Genomic DNA, 27,277 nt, shown 5'->3' on the forward strand with positions numbered 1-27,277 from the left:
CCATACACCCTCCTAATGCCTTTTACTCCACTCATATTTATCTTTCAAGATCTAGTTCAACAACCCCTCACTCCCAAAATCATCCCCATCTATTGCCAGCTTTCCAACACATTTTCCTAATCTTTCCAGCTTTAGCAGTCAAGAGATTGAGGGGCAATTCTAAAGCCATCAGAGACCTCTCCTTTTTCCTCCTGTAATATTCTATAATGACCTCTATATATATTCTATATTCTATAATAACCTCTGGTTAAAGAGTGCTGTTAGAAGGATTATTTATTAGCACATAGTTATAAACACATATTATAAATATATGTGATAAATAAGTACATATATTTATAAGGCTCTTGTGTGACAATATTATAAACTAGAATGTCTGTGTTTGTCCAGATATGCATTTACAGTGGAAATTTCCCTACATAAACTTCCTAAGATGTCAGAGAAGTGCGTTAAATAAAATTATTGGGCCAATTAGAAGATAATTATCTCTAGTACAATGTAAGAATCATCTCTCAAGACAGGAAGCCCAGAGTCTCGCAGAGAAAAGGGAGCAAGAACCCAGGGTGGCCATTGTAGGTCCCAAGCAGTAGGAGGGGTCTACTTAACTGTTGCGGCTTGGGGGTTGCCTAGGAGGCTGAACTTCATAATGACCACGGGGGCTAAAGGTAGGGAAGAAACCAGGGGGTGGTGGCACTATGCATAGGGAGTTGCTAAAATCTGATCCCTCCCCTCCCACAGTAGAAACAATAGTAACAACCACAAGCAATAACATTTCTCCCATGGAGCACTACTATATGCCAGCCCTTTAATTATTTTATATTTAATTGTCACAACTCTATGCAGATTTGATTTCTAATTCTGCTTTGCAGAGGAGGAAACTAGGGTGCAGAAAGGTGAAGACGCGTGCTCAGATTAACACAGGTGACAGGAATAGCACAGATGATACAAAGCTGGGACTTGGTTTACGCAACGTGGCTCCAGATCCCAGCCAAACAGCATCACAGAGAGAACCTCCTCCATGAATATGCATCACTTTGGAAATCTCTAATGTCTAATGGAATTGTTCCTTTGCCACAGAGCTCCTTCCATCTACTACTTTTTGGAAGATTCACCTTCCTAGTGCCTTGAGCAAGGCTATTCTTGGAGTTCTTTCCAGCTACATCCACCCTACATAAAAATGTGTCTAGACACAGAAGTCGGCATAATATGATTTTTCACTAAGAAGACCCTGGTCAGTAGTTTCTTAAATACAATGGCACGTATTTAACAATATGTAATTTGAGATGTGGTGAGGATAGGATAAGGAGGATGGCTTTAGTGAAACTTTACCTTGGAAAAACAAATAGTTTTCTCTATGCTATAGAGAAAAAGGAATTGAAAGTAAAAATACTTTTGTTAATTTAACTTGCCAGCTTTATTTTGGGGCTCATGCGGGAAGAAGATGGAGATTACAAAATTGCCAACTGTGACATTTAGCTTTCTCCACCGCTGCCATGATTCTCTGAAGTGGGCGGTGCTGAATGCTCTCCACACAAATCTAAAAATCTCAAAGCACCCCCTCTATGGTCTGGCTTTTCTGAAAGTATTACAAAAGAAATAATATTAACCTCCTTTATTCCTGATAGTGAAGGCCAATGTCACAGTCACCGGCTTCCTAATAGGTAATGAACTCAGTCTTATCCACCTAAAGAATGGGCCTGAGCTTATAGGCAGTGCCTTTCCTGTAAGTTTGCTTTTTCTTGCAGGTTCACTGGGAAAAAATCCTGGCCAATCATCTTTAGCTATTTCAAGATAAAAACACGACCCTTCTTAGACACAGTCTGACATCATCAGTGACTTTGACATGGCACTCACATTCTTGGCATGATTCTCCCCATCCTGTCCAAATGGAGCACAAGCAGCAGTGTTGATAGGTAAATTTAAGACATTACAAAAGCAACTCTGCCAAGACAGTATGTTTCCAATCTGTCTCATTTAGCTGACTTTGTTTGCCATAAAATTCAGACTAATCCGTATCTAATTCTAACTGAGTTATTCACTTGTTTACTGTAACCACTGAGCCTGGTATCTTGGCATCTTATAAATTCTAGCCAGGCCCCAAATTCCTCTAGGGTGTCTGGTTCTTGTCATGTAACAGTGCTAGGAATGCAGCATTGCAGCAGGAATAGTTCCATATCTCCAAGCTCGTTAATGTCCTGGCTTCACATTCACTTACCATTAGTATCTTCTAAGGGGAATTCACCCAGAATCCCACAGAACACAAAGGCAGCCATGTTGAAGTGATATACTCCAGAGAATATTTTACAGAGAAGTGCCTGCTTCTCTCAGTTACTCCTCGTCGTCAGTCTCATAAAATTTAAGAACTAAGGGGTATTTGTAAATCATTCAATTTCTTTATTTATGCTTGTTTCTCAAAACTCAGACTTGAGAGGTTAGGTTTCCAAGGCCACAATGCTACTTAGGGGCAGAACGGAGGTTTCTATTCTAGGTCTTTCTAGTATGGTTGATACTAATTCCTTGGATTCATAGGAAGACTCACAAGAGTTATACAAGTAACATTTATGTAGGCTTTCTGATACACAGGCAGCCTTTGCTCCTTGTAATTTCATGCACTGGTCTGTGTGATGACATGATAAACATAATTAATATCTCATTTTTAATATTTGCATGTAAACTCTAAAGGATTTATTTAAGGTTTCATAGTTTAAAAGTGGGGTTATGTACTGAGCCCAGTTCACAACTTGAAAGTTTTTCTGCCTTGAAGTCCTAGACCTTTGAGCTAACAACTAACTTCTCAATGTCTCTCTCTTCACTGGTGAAATGGGAATAAAATATAATAACGTGTGCATCAAGAAGAGTTTTTGGCCTTGAGAATTAAGGGCTTTGTCTGACATGCTACAAGTAGGCAATAAACATCAAAGTTTTCTTTTAATTTTTCTTTTTCTTTTTTTTAAGATTTTTTATTTTTTTTGAAAGACAGAGTTACACAGAGAGGTAGAGACAGAGAGAGAGGTCTTCTATCTGCTGGTTCACTCCCCAGATGGCTGCAACGGTCAGAGCTGAGCCGATCTGAAGCCAGGAGCCAAGAGCCTCCTCCTGGTCTCCCAAGTGGGTGCAGGGGGCCAAGGACTTGGGCTGTCTTCCACTGCTATCCCAGGCCACAGCAGAGAGCTGAATTGGAAAAGGAGCAGCCAGGACTAGAACCGGCGACCATATGGGATGCCGGCACTTCAGGCCAAGGCTTTAACCCGCTGAGCCACAATGTTGGCCCCATCTTTAAAATTTCTAATTGTTGGGGCCGGCGCTGTGGCGCAGTAGGTTAATCCTCTGCCTGCGGCACCGGCATCCCATGTGAGTGCCGGTTCTAGTCCCGGCTGCTCCACTTCCAATCCAGCTCTCTGCTAATGGCCTGAGAAAGCAGCGGAAGATGGCCCAAGTCCTTGGGCCCCTGCACCTGCATGGGAGACCAGGAAGAAGTACCTGGCTCTTGGCTTTGGATTGGCTCAGCTCCAGCCGTTGCAGCCATCTGAGGAGTGAACCAACAGAAGGAAGACCTTTCTCACTGTCTGTAACTCTACATCTCAAATAAATAAATAAAATCTTAAAAAAAATTCTAATTGTTATGTTTTCAAAGCATTCAACAAGCAATACAAAGTTACTTTAGGCTTAAGAATAAAAGAACACTTCACTAATAGCGTAGGAATTATTTTAGTTGAATAAAAAAACCATAAAACTAAGCTTATTCTTCTTTTGGTTTCATCAGGGTAGAAATATTTGCCCTAAAATGTGGTTTAAATGGGTAGGGACAGCTGTTTGGTCAGGCTGTTAAGTTGTTGCTTCGGACTCCCATGTCCCTTATCAGGTTCAAGTCTGGTTCTTCCATTTCTGATCCAGCTTCCTCACTAATATGCAGGCTGAGAGGCAGCAGATAATGGTTAAAGTGCTTGGGTCCCTGCCACCTACATGGGAGACCTGGATGGGGTCCTCAGCTCCTGGCTTCACCTTGCCCAGCCCTGGATGTGGTGGATATCTGTGGAGTGAACCAGCAGATGAAAGATCTCTTCCTGTCTCTGTCTGCCTTTCAAATAAAAACAATATGAAAAAAAATGTGGTTAGACACTATCATCCTCTTGATACAACAAGATATTTCTGGTTCCCATTCATTGCAAGCCAAGGAAAATCATAAAGAACTATTTTTGGTTTCATGTTTAAAACTGCAAAGGAGCAGATATCCTTCCTGCGTTTCAGAGGCAAAAAAAAAAAAAAAAAAAAAAAGGCTGAAAAGCTGCAGTGATGAGATACTACCTCAAGGTGGTGCTAAAGCATCACAGATAAAGCCTCAAGACCTAGTGAGGACTCAGATGTTCCTAGCCTGTTTACCAGCAAGGAATTTGCTTTGGATCCCCCTGGTTCCTCTCCACTATCCTTGTGAAATGACCTTGACATGCTCAACAAATCCATGAGCAAAGTTACCTTGCAGGTTTTTCCCTGGCATTGCAGCAAACGTACTTAAAAGATTTTTACTACCCTTAAAAAGAATTGTATAGCATTATCTTTAAAAATGATTGATTTATAATTCTTAAGGTGGATTTGAGTCATTGTGTTTCCATACAAAATAATGTTTATGGTTTACTTTTCCCCCATTCACCCCCTGTGAATCTTAATTTCACAAGTACCTTGGAACAATGTGTCAAATTCCTTATATCCCATCCCCCAAATTCCAGCTTGAAATCTCAATTTTTAAAGTTTCCTTGCTTCTCTGCTCTTTTACTTTGAAGCAATCACAAAACTATATCAATTTGTCCTTTATAACATCTCGCACCTATGCCTCTCTTCAATGTGCTTCCAAAACCACATTTCAGGTCCTTCAACACACATCCAGGCTGTTGCAGTGCCCTTCAAAATTAGCCCAAGACGACTCGTTTCCAACCTTGATCACACACTGCAATTGTCTGAAGAGTGTTTAAAAATCCCCTTTGGGACACGCTCAATCAGACTTGCCCCAAATGGTGGAGTTAGAAATGTGCCAGGGGATTCCAATACAATCCCATCAAGGTTGCATGTACCAATGCCATCTCACTAGTCCAAGTGATCAATTTCAGTTCACAATTGATCATAATGATAGGACTAAGAGTCAAAGGGATCACATAAACAAGAATAGTGTCTGCTAATACTAACTGATAGAATAAAAAAGGGAGAGACCGATCCAACATGGGAAGCGGGATACACAGCAGACTCATAGAATGGCAAATGTCCTAAACAGCACTCTGGCCTCAGAATCAGCCCTTAAGGCATTCAGATCTGGCTGAAGAGCCCATGAGAGAATTTTAGGCATGGAAAGCCAAGACACTCTGGCAAAACAAACAAACAAAAAAACCTAAATGAAAGATCTCTGCGAGTGAGATCCCAGTAGAAAGAACAGGCCATCAAAGAAGGAGGTACCTTTCTCTGAAGGGAGGAGAGAACTTCCACTTTGATTAGGGCCTTGTCTAAATAAGATCGAAGTCGGCGAACTCAAGAGGCTTCCATAGCCTTGGCAACTCATGACTAGAGCCTAGGGAGATTACTGACACCATAAACAAGAGTGTCAATTTGTTAAGTCAACAACAGGAGTCACTGTGTACTTACTCCTCACGTAGGATCTCTGTCCTTAATGTGTTGTTCAATGTGAATTAATGCTATAACTAGTACTGAAACAGCATTTTACATTTTATGTTCTGTGTTGATGCAAACTGATGAAATCTTAATTTAATACATACTAAATTGATCTTCTGTATATAAAGAGAATTGAAAATGAATCTTGATGTGAATGGAAAGGGAGAGGGAGCGGGAGATGGGAGGGTTGCAGGTAGGAGGGAAGTTATGAGAGGGAAAAAGCCATTGTAATCCATAAACTGTACTTTGGAAATTTATATTTACTAAATAAAAGTTAAAAAAAAAATCTCAGAGATTCTGATTCAGTGGGTCTGGCACAGAGCCAGAGGTTGCAATTCTTTAAAGTGCCCTCAGCAGTCATGATGTGCAGCCCCAGTTAGACATAGCACCAAGAGCTGTACCCAGCACGTCACAGAAAGATTAACCTTCAACTACCAGCTCCCTGAGCCAATAATTTTAAGTGGTTTCCCGTCTTTACAAAGACTGTAAAGGCCTGACTTGAAGGCCAAGACTAACACGGAGATGTGTATTATTTGATCTGCTTAAAGATTGTTCATACCCAACATTAAAAAACTTGGGGGATTTCACACAAGATCCAGGTTTCCTAATTCTCTTTCAAGAATCACAGATCTTGACACAGGGCACACACTCCTATGCCACTGTCACCTCCAGGTGAGTCATGGCTTCCCTGCAGACCTGCCATGCACCCTCCAACAGACTCAGTCCATCACTCCCTAGTGACACCTGGCTGTAGGGCTTTGTGTTTACTTGTATTATCTGACCTCTCAGAATCGCTCTAGTCCAGGTCTAGAGCTTACAGTTCAAGTTCAGTGATACCTCACTCACTCACTCAGCTACATGCTCATGTATTCATACATCCATTAGACAGGTATTTTATTTTTGCCTTTGCTATGCAAACACTGGGGATTCAAAGTCACTCTTATTTTTGCTCTACTCTTTCTAACTCTATGTTCCCCTTTCCTTGTCATAAGTCTTATTCTAACCTGTGATTGGTTTAAAAGACAGCCCCCAATACGATACTGGACTTCACAATGATTTCCTAACATGGCACCGAAAGCACAGGCAACAAAAGCAAAAACTGACAAATGAGAGTACATCAAATGTAAAAAGCCTTGTGTACATCAGTAAAGTGAAAAAGAAGAGCTGCATAACTGGAGAAAATACTTGCACATAGGACATATATTAAAAGGTATTAACACTCAGAATATATAAAGGACATCCATAACAACAAAAATCTCTATTTAAAAATGGGCAAAGGACTTGAACACACATTTCTTCAAAGAGGCCAAGCACATGAAAATGTGCTCAATATCCCTAATCCCTGGGGAAATGCAAATCTAAACCACAATGAGATATCATCCCACACCCATTAGGGTATCTACAACCAAAAACATAGAAAGTAATAAATACTGGCAAGGATGCAGAGAAATTTAAACTATGCACTCTTTTTTTTTTTTTTTTAATTTTGACAGGCAGAGTGGACAGTGAGAGAGAGAGACAGAAAGGTCTTCCTTTGCCGTTGGTTTACCCTCCAATGGCTTTGGATCAGGCACCGTGCTGATTGGAAGCCAGGAGCCAGGTGCTTCTCCTGGTCTCCTATGTGGGTGCAGGGCCCAAGGACTTGGGCCATCCTCCACTGCACTCCCTGGCCACAGCAGGGAGCTGGCCTGGAAGAGGGGCAACCGGGACAGAATCTGGCGCCCTGACAGGGACTAGAACCTGGTGTGCCAGCGCCGCAGGTGGAGGATTAGCCTAGTGAGCCACAGTGCCGGCCTTAAACTGTGCACTCTTGGGGAGAAACAGAACAGAGATTCCTCAAAACATTAAAACTAGGACTATCATACAACCCAGCAATCCCTCTTCCAGGTCTATACCCAAATAAATTAAAAAGCCAGACCTCAAAAGACATCTGGGGGCCAGTGCTGTGACTCAGTAGGTTAATCCTCTGCCTGCGGTGCTGGCATCCCATAGGGACTCCAGTTCTAGTCCCAGCTGTTCCTCTTCTGATCCAGCTATCTGCTATGGCCTGGTAAAGTAGTGGAAGATGGCCCAGACACTTGGGCTCCTGCACCTGTGAAAAAGACCTGGAAGAAGCTCCTGGCTTCAGATTGGTGCAGTTCCAGCCATTGCAGCCATTTGGGGAGTGAACTGACAGATGGAAGACCTTTCTGTCTTTCCTTCTCACTGTCTATAACTCTATCTCTCAAATAAATAAAATTTTAATAAAAAATATATCTGCACTCCCTTTTTCATAATAGTACTATTCACAACAGGCAAGCAGTAGAGGCAACCCACAAGCCCATCAACAGATGAATGGATGAACCAAATGAGATTTATACATACAATGGAATATCATTCAGCCTTAAAAAGGAAGGAAATTCTTTCACATGTTATAACATGGATGAAACTTGAGGACATTATACTAGGTGAGCAAACCCAGTTATAAAAAGAAAGACACTGTATGATTCCCCTTACATGAGGTACTTAAAATCCTAGAGACAGAAAAGTAGAACTGTGGTTGTTTTTTATTGGGTACGGAATTTCAGATTAGCAAAATGAAAAATTCTAGAAATCTGTTTTACAACATTGCAAATATATGTAACTACTAAAATGTATGCTCAAAATGATTAAAACAGTAAATTATATGTCATGTGTCTTTTACCACAATAAAGAAAGGAAACAAAAGGAAAAGCAATGAAAATATGGGGCTGGCATCGTGCTGCAGGTTAAGCCACCAACTGCAACACCAGCTTCCCGAACTTAGAGTGCATATTTGAGTCCTGCCTTCTCCCCTTCCCATCCAGCTCCCTGCAAATGTGCCTGGGAAAGCAGTGGAGAATGGCTTAAGTATTTGGAGCCCTGCCACCCACGTGGGGAGACCCTGATGGAGTACCTGGTTCCTGCTGGTTCCTGACTTTGACCTGGGCCCACCCTGGCTGTTTAAAGACCTTTCTATTTCTTTGTCTCTCTGTAAATAAGTCTTAAAAAAAAAAAACTCAGGATAATATGGTGTTTCTTTAACGACCACCACCATGAGGGAGGTGCCAGTGAAGCAATAAAAATGAAGGTTGCAGTATAGAGCAGGTGTTGTCTGCAATCATTTGACCTCTGAAAGAAGAAATGCTAAAATCTGTGTCAAGTTAATCCAAGGAAAAACCTTTTCTGCATTCACATCACACTGGCACTACCACTTCTCACCTTCATCTGTAGTGGCTGCCTTTGAGCTGCTACCATGCAACGGGGAATAAACAACTGAAATTGTACACGGTCTAGTTTCAAAGACCAAGCCTTGGCTAAGCATGGGCTGCACTGAATCCAAAATAACTCATGTGCAAGTACATTCTCAGTGGCACCAAGGAAGTTTTTAAAATTGGGTTACAGAAGTGTCCAGGACAAAATATACCAGCAGCCGAGTCACTGAACGATAGCTGAGATGGCATCATGGGACCCTGCAGAACCTTAATTTCTGAGGCTGTAGAGAAACAAGCTCAGCAATGCCATGCATCCATCTACTGAGAACCAGAGTCACACTCAGTGGGTGACACTTATCAGAACAACTTGTCAGAAGTTAATGAGAGCAGGTCGACCTTGACCAATCTCCCACAGGAGAGATTCCCTGAAATGCTTTATTGACATGGCAGCCCCCTGCATCCTTCCAGCCTCTGTGGGATTCCCACGGCTGTCAGCCGGGCATCACTCATTTCCCACCTTGGACAAGTGACTATTTGCCAAGCAGTTCATTTCTACTCCGGTCATGATGAAGAAACCATGCCATGGCTTGTGGGCTTTATAGATGGATCTTATCTGCAGTGTGATTCTTGTCTACCTCTGCATTTCATACACCTCGAGGAGAAAACCAACTCAGCTCTGACATCATACTTGGACTTAGGAATTAGGGCATCTGACGGATAATATGTAGGTAGAGAAGAGTGACAAAGATCCTAAAGGCAAGAACAAGCCCAGCATGTTCTAGGAACAGCAAAGAGGCCAGTGGGAACAGAGCGAAGCGGGTACAGGGAAGAACAATTGGAAATGAGGTGAAGGAAGAAACCAGGGGACCGGTCCGTGTAGGACCTCTGTCTGCAAGGTCAGCTGTTGCAGGGTTTTAAATAAACTCCTAGCTGCTGTGGAAAGTACACAGCATATGCCTACCACAAGGAAGATTCTAAGTCACACTGTCTCCCATATTTTGCAGGTGGAACAGGTTATCTGGAATGGTTTATGGTGGGGGTGGGGGGGAGAAGTTATGCTTTGACATCCAAGGTCAATTCATCTGCAGGTTGGCAGCTGCCATCACCTAAAGTCACGAAAGGAGACTGGGCTGCAGGAAGGATTTAGTCTCTCGTCGGCTTCCTCCTCACACCCCCAGCTCCGGTAAATTACTTCCAAATTCCTATAAGAAACTTCCTCTTAAGAGCTTTACCATATATTCAACATTTCAAAAAGATGATCTGCTCCACTTTCACCTAAAACCAGCTACCCACCAAAATGATACCTTTGATTAGAACTCTATAATTGGGGCCGGAGCTGTGGCACAGCGGGTTAACGCCCTGGCCTGGGACGCCGGCATCCCATATGGGCTCTGGTTCGAGACCTGGCAGCTGCACTTCCGATTCAGCTCTCTGCTGTGGCCTGGGAAAGCAGTAAAAGATGACCCAAGTCCTTGTGCCCCTGCACCCACATGGGAGACCCGGAAGCAGCTCCTGGCTTCTGATCGGTGCATCTCCAGCCATTGCGGCCAACTGGGGAGTGAACCAGAGGATGGAGGACCTCTCTCCTCCTCACTCTGTGTAACTCTGACTTTCAAATAAATAAATAAATCTTTTTAAAAAAAAGAACTCTATAATCGCCTTGTTGTGGCCTTCAGGATCTTGCAGCAACCAGGTGTATTAAAGGCATGGAAAACTTTACTGCCCTCTGATCAAGACCTCTGGGTCAGAAGAGCGCTCGTTGCAAGCCCCAGATGCTCACCACCTGGCTTCATTTGGGCAGAATTATGGAGTCAAGGCATGCCACCACTGAAGTCAGTATTGTAGCCTTGATCTGGTTAAAACATCCCTTTACAAGAAAAGACATAGGCCTAGAATGGCATCGACAGCTGTGGGCTACGCCAGACTTTAATAATGAGCCAAAGGCTGAAAATGGTTTTCTGGATCTTGTTTACTTCCCTGACATCACCCCCTTGCCTGGTTCACATCAGAACAGTCCCTGAGACTGGCTGCCATCATCACCTTGGTCCCCACCACACTGCCGAGAATATCCTTCCTGTTGCTGGCTACTGATTCTTCCAGAGAGGCTATGGGAGGACATGGCCTGGCCTGGGTGTGCCGGCTCTGCATTCTCATCCTGACCACATCCACCAGCTGAGAGGACTTCGGCAAGTTTCCAAGTTGTGTTCTACCTTAGTGTCTGCATATGAAAAAAAAAATGCCTACCGTCTAGAATAGAAGTAGAATAAGGCATGTTAGATACTTAGTGCCAAGCCCAGCACAAAATGACAGATCAAGGAGTGTGATATATTACGTTGCTACAGATGTCCGTTGTGTAAAATCTAAAGGTCATGCTGTGGCCTTCAGGACCTGGCAGCCATCACGTCTGTTACAGGCACGGACACTTTCACTGCCCTCCGATCGAGACCTCTGGTCAGGAGGGCTCTTTGTGGCCGCAGCCATGTCGCTCCCGTTCCCACCTCTGAATTTTAGTCTGTGCACGCCATTTCTCCTCTCCCTGTCTACCAGAATCTCCTGCACATCCTTCAAAGCTCCAGCTAAGGTTTAGCACTTCATGAACTCTTCCCTGACAAATGCTAGCTCCATCAGTATTTCTTCTCCTCAGCACTACGGTGACTGAGGAGTGACTGCTTCCTTAAGGAAGGGGTGAGGGAGTTCAGTTCAAAGAATGGGCTCTAGAGCAGTCTGCCCTGTCTCTCTCAGCTTCAGTCTCCCCCTCCATCAAATGTAGCTATTATGAAGTTTTGTTTTTTTTTTTTAAGGAAGTCTGGATACATAAACACCTGATGTTTGTTAATCATTATTAATGTTCTTATTATCATACATTTCTACCTTTATGAACCTGCATTTTCTTCCACCAGGTTGTTCTGTCCATGTGCACTATAATCCCAGAATAGTCCCAGAATAGTGTTCAGCAATGATAGGAGGTAAGAAGACTGGAGGTGCAGCTCCAAGCCACCCAGGGGGTTACACGAATACTCTCCATGCGATCTGGATGGCTCCTGGGTCTTTTGTTGCCCCCTTCCCTTCTGGTTTCCTAGTGAGTAAGATACTACTAACCTGTTGCATGGAGGCAACATGGAGAAATCCAGACCAAGAAGCAGAAGACAGGATTTGTGTCTCAGCATCCCAAGCGCAAAGGTTAGTCAGTTGGTGGTCTGTCTACCTTTGTATGTATCTATATATCTATCCTAGCTCGGGAAACGTCACGTAAGCTCACCAAACCTCTCTGTTCCTGTGTCTGCAAAGGGAGGATGACCTGCCTTCTTCACAGGATGGCAGTGAGGCTCCAAAATGCGTAAGGAAGAGCTCTGCACACGGTCAAGAGTTATCCATATGCAAGGCACAGTCACTTACGCATCATCACACAAGAAACCACCATACTGATCAAAACACAGCAGCACAGGGGTGGGTGCTAAGGTACATCCCCGTTAAGCCACCAACGGGGATGCCTGCATCCTGCATCGGAATGCCTGGGATCCAGTCCCATCTCTACTTCTGATCCAGCTTCCTGCTAATGTGCCTGGGAGGCAGATGATGGCCCAAATGCTTGGGTTCCTGCCAGCCACAGGGGAGACACAGATGGAGTTCTAGACTCCAGGCTTCTGCCTGGTCCAGCACCAGCTGTTGCAAGCATTTGAAATACTTCACTTCCCGTGCCTTTCTATTCAAATACTTAAAAAAAAAAAGAAGAAGAAGAAGCAGCAGCAGCACATTTTATAATGGAGCAGAGAAGGATTGACTTATTACTTTCAAAAATCAGGAAAGAAAGCATTCAGGGTAAGACCACCTTACCTCTATTTTTGCCCATACGGCTTCGTAGTTGTCTTGGTGTTGAATATCTTGCATTAGTTTCTGAATTAAAGCAGCTTTTGCAGCAGAATGGCTCTCGTTTTTCTCGGAGGAGGAGGCTGTCTCTGACTTCCTGTCAGTGTAGTTTTTCGAGCCAGAGAGAGGCATGCACAACTCCTCATCGGAAAGAATGTCACTCAGGGGCCCAGATTCAATGCTCTCTCCCAATGAGGAGGCTAGGTCACTGGATGAGCTCGTGGACACCCTGCCCAGCCTTGTGTGTTTCTTCTTGACATGGTACGTGGGATAGATCTCAGAGTCTGAATTCATTTCAGACAATTCCCAGTCATCAATGTCCTGAATGGTCTCTCCTCTGGGTTTCTGAGGCAGAAGCTTTGTTAGGTTTTCCAACTTGAGAGCTAATACTTCCGTCTGCTTAAGGTGGGAGGGCAGTGCTAGGTATTCATCGGAGCCGTACCAGGCCTCCACGACCTGACCGTTCCTGGTGACGTGACTTGGGGAAGAGGAGTAATCTTTTTTGCTTCCGTGTTTTGTGAGCAGGGGTGCGGGAGACGAGCTGTCTGAGCCGATGAGGGAGTCGCTGCTCTGAGTGAATGGGGGTGAGTGGGATGTCTCTGACTGCACTGGCAGCTTGGCTCTCCGGCTTCTCTGGTTACCCAGCTCCAGGGAGGAGGTCGAAGCTGAATCTGTTTCTGGTCCCTCTGGGGCCTTGGAAGTACCAGGAGGCAGCCCGTTGGGTACCACTGAGCTCTTTGTGTGTTCAGCTTGCTTGCCCGAACCAGCTGCCCGCTTGGGTGTTCGGCACAGAGGCGCCTCTTCTGAGGTCTTGTGTAGCTTTTTAAGTGGAAGTTTCTCTTTGTGGCAGTCACTGAGCCTGCCCAGGCTGGAAGAGATTTCTTTAATATGACTTTGGACTGTGTTTTCCATGTTCCCATCCTCCACCTTGTGCAAACACTCGTAGGACTGACTGGCAGCGGAAGGGCTGTTGGAGTAGGAAGACCGTAACACCAGGCAAAGCTTGGATCTGTCGGGCGGGTCCACCAGCGAGGGGGTGCTTCTGCTCATCTCGGGCTTCAGATCAGCCATCTGCTTCTTTCTGTCACTGCCTTTCAGACTGTTCTTAAAATGGTCCTCCTTCAGGAAAAGCCCTCTTTTTGGCAATGTGGGCTGTGTGGGAGAATCCTCATTATAGTCAGAGCAATCTCGGATAGATCGCTTCGGGGTGGCATTCTCGCCAAGGGGCTGTTGGTTCTTTGCACCAGGCTGGGAGGAGGAAGTGGACTCTTGCTTCGCAGCCTCCGGAGGAGGAGACTGGACAGCACCCGTCAGAGCGTGCACTGAGGCTGCCACGCCCGATGTCGGGCCTGGCTGCTCTTCGGGTGCAGAAGCGCCGTCTTCCTCGCGTCCACCCTGGTTGTCCGCCGGACGAGATACCTGGGGCGCCTCCTCACTAACTACTTCACTGCCGTCGGCAGAGATGGCGTCAGGAGCCACTGTAAGTAACCCAACACTTCGGATAAGCTCCGGGAACTCCTTTTCCATCTCACTGTAGCTCCAAGAGTCAAAGGGTTTGGCCTTGACCTGGGTGGAGGCCATGTCATTCAGGCCTCCGAGCAGATCCTCACTTGGACTGTAGTCGGACAGCTCGAAGGCAGTGATCCCACAATCCAGAGACAAGTAATTCTGAGAACATTTGATGGTTAACTGTCCTGAGTCATCCACTTCCGTTAGAGAGTCAAGCCGGCCCTGAAACAGACAGTGGCAATGGTTTCAGTAAATGCAACATCAATACCACTCAACTGTGCTCCAGGTGAAATCCCAGCACGGGCTTCTATAAAGGTCAGAAATGCATCAGCCTCAATTGCTTCTGATTTGACATATAGAAAGGCATAATAGTCAATTACCTCATTGCTTTATATAGACCATTCCAAAGATTGTTCTTTAATCTACACCGTAGAACCTTAATGGAAATGATCAAGGTCAAGTCAAAAATGTCCGTTGCTATCTCAGTTTTCTATTTTAAAATAGTGTACTGTTCATTTCAAAAGCATTTCTGAAATGAAGCCTTAAGTAACAAAATATCTGGAAACATAGTAATTATAAAATCCGTATGAACATCTATTTTACTGATCACTATCACTCCAGTACCTTCGACACTGGCTAGCTCATAACAGATGTTCAATAAATACTTTTAGTGAAATAACTGATTATATAGAATCAATCATTTTACATATGTATTCAGCAATCACAGGGATGTAAAATATTAAATTTGCACATATATAACAGACATCATTCCAGGCCAATTTTTTTTACACCATCCTTTTGAAGGCATCCACAGGCAATACCACAGAAAATGAAAGAATGTCAAAGCTTTATCATCTTAGCCCGTCTCCTCCCTATATATGCAATCCTCCTCTCCCTTCACCTCGTTTGTTATTTATAATTCTAGGTCAGTTTATTTGACTTGAAATCCCTCATACTAAATAATTAAGTATTTTAAACTTATAAATATTTCACTGCAGGATTAAGGCTTTTGTCTCATCACTGATGCTGTTTCTGATATCACTCAACAAACACAGATTTTTTTTTTCATTTTTATTTTATTTTTTTGACAGGCAGAGTTAGTGAGAGAGAGACAGAGACAAAGGTCTTCCTTCCGTTGGTTCACCCCCAAATGGCCGCCACGGCTGGTGTGCTGCGCCAATCCGAAGCCAGGAGCCAGGTGCTTCCTCCTGGTCTCCCATGTGGGTACAGGGCCCAAGCACTTGGGCCATCCTCCACTGCCTTCCTGGGCCACAGCAGAGAGCTGGACTGGACGAGGAGCAACCGGGACAGAATCCGGCGCCCTGACAGGGACTAGAACCCGGGGTGCCAGTGCCACAGGTAGAGGATTAGCCTAGTGAGCCGCGGTGCTGGCTAACAAACACAGATTTTTGATTGATGATTTGGAAGAAGGACCCTGGAATACAGTTACGCTTAACACAATGCACAGGCAGCCTGCTCTAAACTTATTCTTGTTAAACTGATATGTCTCCTCTTCTGTTCCAAACTGCCACTAGGGTGACTTAAAAATTGCAAAGCTGTTGCTGTTACCTCTCTGCTTTAAGTCCTTGACTAACATCCTGAGGCTCTGAGGTTAAAAACAAAACCCTCCCAAGGCCAAGCATCAAGAGGCTTCTCTCATACCACTACCCACTTGCTGGTTGCACCCAACCACGGTATCATCCAGCGTAACACGTTCCCTCCAGCCTCCTGCTTTTCTGCTCCTTTGTACACATATTGTTTCTGCTATGTAGAAAGTTTACATGTATATGCTTTAACTAGTTCATTCACCTTCATCCCTTAGATCTCAGCTCAAGCTCACTTCTTCCAGATGCCAGTTACTTTCCTAAGTCAGAGTTCTAAGCTCTCAAATGTATTTTAATATTTGACTAATTTGTTTCTACCATTAGTTTGGGAGAATATAAATCATACAGTAAATGGCTGACTCATCAAGGTACCTGTAGCACTTAGCATGGTGATTGACATAAAATCAGTACTCAAAGATATATCTGTTGAATAAATGAAAGATGATTTTTTGGAATATCTCTTTATACCCTTATTTAATTTCTTCCTCTGATTATGATTCTGGCTCTAGCACTAAGTAGGTGTGTGATCATAATCTAGTATCATGATGTCATAAGCCATTTCCTCCATCTGTGTGTAGAAAGGAAATGATGCAGCATGTCACAGGGGTGTTGAGAGGTTTAAAGGATACGACATATGGAGGACATAGTCTGGTATGAGGATAAGTGCTCAATGAATGCTCACTCCTATCACTGTTGTTTTCAGTGATAAAGAATACTAATGAGGAACCTTTCACTCAGATGAGAATTACCCCAAATGCTGAAATACACTACAAAATATGACACACTACACAATACTACCTGCTGATCTCAACAAAAATTATCTAAATGGAATTGTGCGACTTTTGTGCTTCCTACTGGACTAAGTTCTTTAAACAACGAAGCCAGAAGCCAAAATGAGGGAATGAGTCAGCCAAACTAAAGTCATATTAGGAGAATGACAGTGAGATCCCAATCTAAAAGCAGGCTGTTATGTTTTAAAATCTTTTAATTTAATGATCCATTACTCAGAATTCACTCTACAGAAATAGCATTATAAACGAAGGTAAGTTCCAAAGCCATCCTTGAATACCTAGTTAAATTACCAACTAGTTGAAATTTGCAACATCATTTTCTATTATTATCAGTTACTGCACTGTAATATGAAGTATAAAGAGTCATTAAAGAAAAGTGTTTCTATGATGAGTAGAGAAAAAGAAATTTGAGAATTCAGATCAAAATCAGACATCCCTGAAAGTATCCCGCCTTTGGACCAACAGAAAACACCAGGTACTGGGAGTGTATCTGATTCCTATTTTTAGTGGCCCGATCACACTGACACCAGGGATACTGTCTGTCTTGCTTGAGAACAATAGGCACTGAATAAATGTTTGATAAACATATTTGTTATATGAATACATGAATACATCTTAGAAAACAGAAGTACAGCTGCTTTTTCCTAAGTCTTTAGGGATCTCTAGGTAGTTCCCGATTTGCAAAAGAAAATAACATACTCAAAAATACATAATGCTCCACACACAGCCGCTTTTCATCCTGTACCCAGCCAGGCCAACTATCTCAGCTGGTGAGGTAGCTGAGTGATTATCACTCATGGGTAACTATTTTTAATCAGACTACATTTTTTTGATGTGAAAAAAAAAAAATCCCTGAAAGCAAAACAAAACACAAAAGAGCCAACCCAAACAACATATACTCTTTCACCGTACCAGGCAAACTTAAGAAGTGAGAGTTATCTAAATTTTCCAACAGATGAGTAGTGTATTTCATTTTTTAAAATATTGCTTAGTAATACCAATATTTAAAATTTAGTCCCATAGCTTCCTTCCACACCACCTTCCCAGATAGTTTTCTAATGTGTTAGGTAATTAAATCTCAAATATATATGGGATTAGGAAATGAGAGTATGCCGGTTTTATTGCCTTTTGATGTAAGAAACGGCACATTTAATTGTGTAGTACAAATAGCTGTGTCAAGGCTGCCTAGCAATGTCTCCACTCAAATATACCTTCATTTAATATACTACATAACAGCTTTTCAGATGCAGGTTACATTTTATGCAGGTAGTAGTGTATTTATTTTATTGTTGGCTTCAATCTTGTCTTCTCCTGTCTCTTTTTTTTCCAATTTGAAGCAAGATGTTTTCCTTTGTTCCTTAAGCATAATTAAGTTAGCTTAATCCTCATTCCAAATGCCTTCTTAGATCTTTTTTCTTCATTATATTTTGCCACCAATTGAACATGAGCTTTAATACTCATAATTTAGATGTTTTAAGATCTCCCTATTCAAATGTCCCCAAGAGTACATATCAGTGTCTACTACTACCTTAAAGTCAGTTGTGCATGCTAATTTAATGTCCTTCCTAAAAACAGAGTTGGAAATGGAATTTCACTGATTTAATTGTGGGTAGAGTAAAACATTTCATCCGCCGGTTTCTCCTTCCTCCCTGATCTCACTGTAGGTTGTCTGTTATGCTTTAATTCCTAACATATAAATCCACAGACCTCTTAACTGCATATGAGGGTTGCCAAAGTCCTCAATCACAAGGACTGTACTCTCAAATTCTTTTCAGCTCTACTGTATTTGGATTCTACTGGCTCTGAATGCATTCCAGAGGGCAGCAGTAGAATGAGAAAAGCAACTATGACAGGACAATGTGAAGCAAAGCAGAATATCATTTCTGAGGACAAGGGGAAAATACACATAAATCTTTAAATATTTATACTATATTAATATTTGCTAAGAATTTCCATTTTCTATAGGCTGAAATTATGTCAGGCAATTAACCTTCATGATTAATTTCCAGCCCACCAACCTATTTTCTCTCTCCTACACCCAAAACAGTGATGATCAGTATTATTTGATTTGATTTAACACATCATTTATCCATAATACAAACTAGGTGCTGTGGCAGATATAGAGAGAAGATAATCTGCAGCCAACCTTACTGTCGCTCAAAATTTACTACGTACTTTGTCTTGTTATAAATTGGCCCATGGTAAGTGTTGGTGAAGGAACACAGAAAGTGCAGTGTTGTGAGGGTTCTAGAAGGACCACCGCATCTCCAGCAAAAGATATCAGTTAGGCATCCCCACATGGTAAGCTCTCAATCAGTGTTGACTGCTGTGCTGATGTCATTAAAGAGTTGTCCACACAGGGCCAGTGTTGTGGCATAACGGGTAAAGCTGCTGCCTGCAGTGCTGGCATCCCATTTGGGTGTTGGTTTGAGTCCTGGCTGCTCCATTTCCTATCCAGCTCTCTGCTATAGCCTGGAAAAGCAGTAGAAGATGGCCCAAGTCCTTGGGCCGCTGCACCCACATAGGAGACCTGGAAGAAGCTCCTGGCTTCGGATCGGCGCAGCTCCAGCCATTGCAGCCAACTGGGGAGTGAATCAGCAGATGGAAGACCTCTCTCTCTCTCTCTCTCTCTCTCTCTCTCTCTCTGTAACTCTGACTTTCAAATAAATAAATCAATCTTAAAAAAAAGAGTTGCCGCCACCTGTGTGACAATGCCACTATCTCAGTGCTCTCATCTGGACAGAGGGTTGTGAGACTAACACCTGTAGAGGGAGGATAACAACCTCTGCCACGCGTACTGTCCAGAACTGTGCAGCTCAAACAACATTACAAAGGGATGCTCAACACATGGTATTCATCTTGTAACACCTGTTGCTTATATGTCATAGGCACGGAATAAATATTTATGGAAGCTAAAAAGGAAGGGAAGAAAGTGATGGACAAGAGAATTATTACTAAAATATCAATTAACTGGTTTTGTTTTGTTTGTTCCTAGATGTATTTCCTTAAGTATTCAAACTTAAACTCTCTCAAAATTATTTTTCCATCTATAAAATTGAATTATTTTGAACATATTTTGTCCTCTTTACTAAATAAAATGTGCACAGTGCTTATCACAATGTCTAGAATTAGAAATTTTAAGTTCAACACGTTTTGCACAATTTTGTACTGTGCCTTTAAGTTTTTTTTGTATTTTTATTTTCACTATTGATTTCAGAGACAGAGAACTCTCTCATCTTGTGATTCATTGTCCAAATTCCTGCAGCAGCCAAGGCTAGGCCAGGCTGAAACCAAGAGCTGGGAACTTAGTCTGTGTCTGCCATGTGCTTGACAAGGACTGCAACAACTTGAGAGATAACTTTCTGTTTCCCAGGGTGCACAGGGACAGGAGGCCAGAATCAGGATCAGGGTCGTGACCCACACTGAGGCACTTCAACACGGGATGCGGATGTCCCAACTGGCATTTTAACCACTAAGCCAAAAGTCGTCTTTTTAAAGTGTTTTATTTGGCTGGTGATTTTAGTCTAGTGAAGTATTTGTCAATTTGTTCACAAGATACGGCATTTTCCAAATTTAAATGAAGAATAAAATTCATATACTTGGTTTAAGGAAAGAATTTGCCACTTTCTGAAGCCAAACTTAACACTTTGATACATGGCTCTGAAATTCAACTCACTCCCAAAAAGAGAAAAATGAGTCCCTCTTCCTGAAATGACATCAACAACTCCAATTGACAGCACTTTTTATTGTATTTCTCTCTTCACTGCACAATCTTTCAAGCTGAATTTATTCTGATAAAACTGAGAATTTTATTCTAATTCCTTTCCTGCTTTCCACAATTCCAGCGTACTGGAAGAAACAAATGAAACTAAGCAGTCTTTCCAGTGATCTCATGGAATTGCAATAGAAGCATAAACAAATGGGATCGGAAATCTAGTTTCAGGAAGGATGGTAATGAACGCATAACTTCAATTCATAGAAAAACAGCCACAACGTAGATGGCTGAAAATCTACTCCCTATCCCTCACACAACATATTTTTGCATCACTACAACAGGACTGACCTCAAACAGAAAAAATGCAGTAAATTGCGTGTAGTAAGCTCATAAATAATTTGCAAGTTTATGTTGTGAGCACCAGAATAGATGTTACTTAGGAAAAACTCACAACATAGCTGAGAAAACAGTGGCCAGTAACAAGTAGTCTCAACAGCTTTTCATCAATTACAGAGCTACCACTTCACAAATGACACAGGTGCAAATAAGTGCATGAGGAATGTAGTCCATGAAACAATTACACATTGATAACAATAAACCCCAGAGTGCTGCCATGTGCCCAGCTCTGACAACAAAGAGTCAGTTATCTACAAGTGTTTATTGAATGAATGAATGAATAAGAATGTTAAATAAGCTGCTTTGAATCAATGACTTCTAATGCCCCCTCCAGCAGTAGAAAGTGGGCAGATCTAATGACACATCAGTATTTATTTTTTATTTTTTATTTTTGACAGGCAGAGTGGACAATGAGAGAGAGAAACAGAGAGAAAGGTCTTCCTTTGCCATTGGTTCACCCTCCAATGGCCACCCCAGCCGGCGCACCGCGCTGATCCGATGGCAGGAGCCAGGTGCTTCTCCTGGTCTCCCATGGGGTGCAGGGCCCAAGCACCTGGGCCATCCTCCACTGCACTCCCTGGCCACAGCAGAGAGCTGGCCTGGAAGAGGGGCAACCGGGACAGAATCCAGTGCCCCGACCGGAACTATAGTAAACTGGTATGCCCGCGCTGCAAGGCGGAGGATTAGCCTAGTGAGCTGCGGCGCCGGCCAGACACATCAGTATTGAACATGGGACAGAGCTACTGAACATGAAAGCAGCATTGGGAGTAGGGGCGGGGAAGGGAGGCAAAAGGGATGACGGGTAGGCATCTAGAGAAAGCTCTCATCAGAGGTTAGACAGATCTTCCTCATCTCCGATCTCCATTAGCACACAGCTTCACAATTAGCAGGTGCGGGGCACAGTTCATCAGCTTGAGATTCTTTGTGGCAGCCCACCACCAGGTGACAAGCTGGAGCTCCGTAGGGCCTAGCTTGGGAGGAGTGGCATCTGGGAGGCAACACAGAGCCACATGTTTCTCCTATGGTGGCAGTATGCAGTCTATGTCATCCTTCCCACAGCAAGGATTTCAGAGAGAGCTAGCTAACCTAACTGCAGGGAGAAACCTGGTAGATTTTGATTCCCGCAGACTTTTAGGCCCTGCAGGGAGTTTGCCACAAGAGCAGCTCCATTTTGAGTAAACAGAAGTCAACAAGAATGAATTATTTATGAGAATGGATATAGATTTGTTTTTGTGTTGTTGATAATGTTGGAGCCACTGAAACATTAATAACTTAGTGAATTATGCAACACACATTATAGGGCCTTTTAATCTTATGCATTTATACAAGTGCCTTATAAACTAGTAAAACGGATATTTCCACAAAATTGTTTTGACACTGAGTTAAGAGCCAAAGGACTTAGTACACACACAATGTATCTCTATATGTTTTAATCTACAACTACTACTTAATCTACTTAGAAAGCACAATGCTCTTTTATACAAATATATGACAATTTAACTTAATAATGGGAGTTTGTGTGGATTCAAATCTACAGTGTTTATTACTAAATTATCTATTAAGGATATAACAGGAATGTCAGTGCTGTGGCACAGCAGGTTAAGCTGCTGCCCATAATGCCAGCATCCCATTTGGGTGCTGGTTCAAGTCTCTACTACTCTATTTTCAATCAAGTTCCCTGCTAATGTGTCCAGGAAAGCAGCAGAAGATGGCCCAAGTGCTTGGGCCCCTGAACTCATGTGGGAGACCCAGATGAAGTTCCTGGTTTTGGCATAGCTTAGCTCTGTACGTTGTGGCCATTTGGGGAGTGAACCAGCAGATGGAAGATCTATCTCTCTATCTCATCCTCTCTCTATATATAACTCTGCCTTTCAAATAAATAAAATAGATTTTTAAAAAAGGGAGTAACAACCAGGGATCCTTGTTTGGCCTGATAATTGACACCCACATCCCATTTTGGAACTCCTGAGTTCGGGTCCCAGCTTTGCTTTCAAGAGCAGCTTCCTGCCAGTGAAGAGCTGGGGAGGTAGTAGGCAGTGGCTCAAGTAGTAGAGTCCCTGCCATCACATGGGAGACCTGGATTGGGTTCCCAGCTCCTAGCTTTGTCCTGGCCTGGCCTCAGCCATGGCAAGTGAGTGGGAACTCTATCTATCTTTGTCTCTTTGCCTCTCAAATAAATAAAATGACTAAAGAGAATTTTTTAAAAAATAACAGACTCATAAAAGTACTATTAACATGAATAAAAAACATCAAATATATTGATGTATAACATTCAAATGTCCGTGTGATTCACTGAATCTAGTGATTTTTCTACACTTGATTTTAGTCAGAAAATCAAGAAGCGATGAGAGTGATTTTCCTAAAGCATGAATGCAACAATGGCAGTTCCCTGGATAACACATTATTTTTTAAAGACTTATTTATTTGAAAGGCAGAGCTACAGGGCCAGCACTGTGTCGCAGCAGGTTAAGCCACCAGCTGCAGCACTGGCAACCCATATGGGTACTGAACTGAGTCTCAGCTGCTCCACTTCCAATCCAGCTCCCTGCCTCTCCCACCATCACTGTAATTATGCCTTGCAAATAAATAAATAAATCTTTAAAAAAAAATAAAGAAGGCAGAGCTACACAGAAAGGGGAAGAGACAGAGATACTGTGCATCCATTGGTTTACTCCCTAGATAGCCACAACAGCCAGAACTGGGCCAGGCAGAAGCCAGGAGCCTGGGACTCTATCTGTGTCTCCCATATGGGTACAAGGGCCCAAGTACTTAGGTGATATTCCACTACTTTCCCAGGCTCATTAGCAGGAGGCTGGATTGGAAGTTTAACAGCCAAGACTTGAACCAGTACTCATATGGGATACTGAAGTCAAAAGCAACAGCTTAACCTGCTGAGCCATGACACTGGCCCCCAGTGTCTTTAAAATAAGGTCCAATTCTCTTATTATAGCTTCAAAAACGTTTTATCTTCCTGATCTGACCTCCAAATTCCTGTTGGCCCAAATCCTGCCTCTTGGCCTCTTGAGCTTTTTGCTTCCGTCCCATCTGTAGCACCAGAGCTTGCCATCCTCTCACTTAGCTCCGGGGCTTTGATCTTACCACTCCTTTGGTCTAGATCACTGTCTACCTCTGTTCCGCAGTCTAATCCTGCTTCTCCTTCAGCTCAGGTCACACTCACTTCTGGAAAGCCTCCCCTGTCCAAATTAGGAGACCCTTTCTTTGTCCTCCAAAGGCATCCAGTAGGCTTACCACAGCTTGGCCTTAATGTCTGTTCATTTGTCTCCATTCCCCACTAGACTAAAAGTTCCTTGAAGGAAGAGACCATGTTTTGATCATTATATTCTTAGTACCTAGTGCTTGGTACTTGATAAGTGCTCAGTAAATATTTGATTAGATAACTGAACAGGAAACAGGAAGCTAGATTAGCACTAAAAACTATGGATAGTATCTGAGCAAAGTATCAGGTGTGAGTTAACTCTGGGTAAAGCCCCATCCACATTACAAGTGCCCTCGCCTCTCTTCCCTATACCAGATTCAAAGTCCAGCTCAGGGTCTGCTTATTTACCCACAAAACATTCCTTTCCCATATCTCTAAACTGAGACTGTTCTCAAACTGTCACACCTGACACGGCATTACTTGACTCCAAAGAGAACACTCACCTCCTTTGTCTCTTCTGAGAAAGCTTGCAGAATGTCTGTCTGCCTGGTGTAGTTGCCATTGGCGTCCTGCAGACCTTGCAGAATGCGCTCTCGCAGAACCAGCACTGAGACTCGGAGCTGGTGCCAGAGCAGTTGCACTGCGTGAATGTCCACAATCACATTGACGGAGTAAGACAGCAGCTTCAAGGAGAACTCTGTTTCCAGGAGGGCATGGATTTGTTCAACATGATCAGAAATATCTTCACAAATGTCCTGCAGTAAGAAAAGCAAAGTATGTGAGGACTATTTGGCTATATCCCGGGGGTGGTACAAAGGGTCACCCTGTCACCCAACACCAATGATTGGGACCAACAGTAGCACATGTTGGAATCTAGCCTTTTAGTTCAGATGCACAACTGTACTTACAGTGCCCTGGCCCTTTAGCACATAAATCTAAGTTGATTTTTCCTAACCACAAAAATCCTACTAACCTTTCAGACACAGACATGAAAGTTCAGCCAAAGTGAGAAGTTCACCTTACCAATCCAATCTGCTCTTTTTCTTACTGTTGGGATTCTGCCAACGGAATCAACCACTGTTCTATTTGCTACCCGTGGATGACACTGAGCATACTATATTTCAGGACGGAAGCAACATCAAGAAAGACTGGCTAGAACATGTGTTTCATAGGAGCTCCCAGCCATCCTCAACAAGTTATGAGGTCTTTGGTCACTCTCCTACAATGGCACAATTTAATATTTAAATTCACAATGGATATCAAAATTTTAAACGTTTTACAAACAGAATCACCCTTAAGAAGCAAAGCCAGAAAAATTCCACAAATTGAAAAAAGTCAAAATTAAATTTTAAGACTCAGACATTTACTAAATCAAAGTTTCCATTCACACATACTGTTTAGTAGGCAGATTTGGTATCTGACATGTTACATGTTCTTAAAAGTTCTCAGATTTCCATTGCACTGTCAGAGACCAACTGCATAAAATAAGTGACATCAATAGTATTGTTTACTTGGACAATTTAAGAGATTATTATGCATCAAGATGATGTTGTCTGTCTAAAGTACACAGTTACTCCTTTTCAACTGTGCATGTATGATTTTTTAAAATGAGACTTTTATCTGCAACTTTAAGGCTAAACTTTTAGGACATTTGAGTTCTAAGCCCTACTATCATTATAAACAATCCTTCTAGTTTTTAGGCTAGAAACATGACCTGATTTCAGGTAATTCAGTTACTTTTTAAAAACTAAAATATATAGCATATTTAACAATGTGCAATAGTGATAGTCCAAAAACCTGTTGATCAATGATGGACAGTTGTGAATTTTGAATATCAATTATTACATAATTCCAATTAATACTCCAATATTGGTTCTTGAAACCTGTAGTACATATTGGTGGTAGAAACTAAAACAGATTAAAAGTTTAAATTACATAGATTTTGGAGCCCTCATTAACCCACGTTCTTCCAAATGTGGCTCATGACCCCACCAAGTCCAAAAGGGATCTGGGCCAAAAATTAAAGTACCCCACTAACAAGTACATGGGAACTAATCACAGCTGGATTAGCTAGTCTCTGCTGGCCTCAGCAAAAAAGAAGAGTCCTCTGGGACCAGCATTGTCGCATGGCAGGTTAGGCCACTGCTTGCGATGCCAGCATCCCATATGGGAACCAGCATTTGAATCCCAGCAGCTCTACCTTCCTGCTAAAGTACCTAGGAAGGCAGCATAAGATGGCCCAGATACTTGGGCCCTTGCTACCCGTGTGGAAGACCTGGATGGAGTTCTTGGCTCCTGGCTTCAGCATGGCCCAGCCCTGGCTGTTGGGGCCATTCGGGGAGTGAACCAGCAGAGGGAAGATCTCTCTCTTGCTCAGAAGAGGAATAACGAAAACAGCAGGCTCTCAATGCTGTCATCAGATATTCCACACTGCCTGGGGGTCTCAGCTTGGAGAATCTACTCTATGCACCCCGCATCTTTTATTCTTGTTATTCTTTACTCTCAACCCAAAGCAAATGCCCTGTATTCTTTGTCTTAGGATGGTCAATTCCATCTTGTACTGTGTCACCGTGGGGAGCTCCCTGCCTCCCATAGCTGACCTCTCCCAAATTCTCTATACTTTCCTGTCTAGCAACCCCTTGCCCTCATGAAAAAACATTGATTACTTTCTTCACAGAATGCTAGTCTACCTCCTGGTCTCATCCTTACATCCAAGCATACTGCTTCCTCTGTTGCCTTCCCAGGTGAGGCTGCTTAGTCTCCCAACCTTACCTAAGAGATGGGAATGGGCTGGTGGGGAAAAGACTGGCTTCAGTGCCTATCTGCCACCTCACCACCTTCTGATCTTTAACCTTCATGCTAACCCACTTCTCAAGTAGATGCCTACTGTCTGCTAAACCTTGATATCTTACTCTTTTATTGCTGTACCCACATCTTTCCCTTTCATTCCTCTTCTATTGAAGAAGGCATCTTCTTCCTTTTTCTACATGAAGCATACCATTAAGTAATTTTAATATTTACACTAATGAACTGATCAACACCCTAGCCTTGAATTTCCTTTACTTCCTAAGTGCTAGGACCTCCCTATCTATTCTACTAGGACAACTCTTGACTATAGCTCTGTTCTTGTCTCTGCCTGTGTAACAGTATCACAAGGTCCCCTATGCCACCAACCACTCTTTGTCCAACTTACACCCATCTCTCACTACAGGACCCTTCAAACCAGTAGCCACTGCACTCCTTTTTCTCATGCATCAGCCCCTCCCTAGCATAACCACTCCCTGCAGTATTCTTAACTTTATCATGCTCCCAACTTTATAATTTGGATCCATTAGCCTCTGTGTCCTGGTTCTCACTTGGATTCTACAGATACA

General features: G+C 42.8%; 1 protein-coding gene across 11 annotated transcripts in view; it reads right to left on the bottom strand.

Annotated features, from left to right (window-relative positions):
• AKAP6 (A-kinase anchoring protein 6) overlaps window positions 1-27,277 on the bottom strand; it is a 618,005-nt gene that overhangs the window by 270,764 nt on the left and 319,964 nt on the right. For all 11 annotated transcript variants that reach the window (XM_051822153.2, XM_051822154.2, XM_051822151.2 and 8 more), the window contains 2 exons: window positions 24,407-24,658; window positions 12,699-14,462 (listed from right to left, as the gene is read on the bottom strand). In XM_051822153.2, the coding sequence (XP_051678113.2) occupies window positions 12,699-14,462; window positions 24,407-24,658 (2,016 nt within the window). The remainder of the gene's footprint in view (window positions 1-12,698; window positions 14,463-24,406; window positions 24,659-27,277) is intronic.

Source organism: Oryctolagus cuniculus, chromosome 12, assembly GCF_964237555.1.
Source record: "Oryctolagus cuniculus chromosome 12, mOryCun1.1, whole genome shotgun sequence".
In the NCBI taxonomy this organism is placed as follows: domain Eukaryota; kingdom Metazoa; phylum Chordata; class Mammalia; order Lagomorpha; family Leporidae; genus Oryctolagus; species Oryctolagus cuniculus.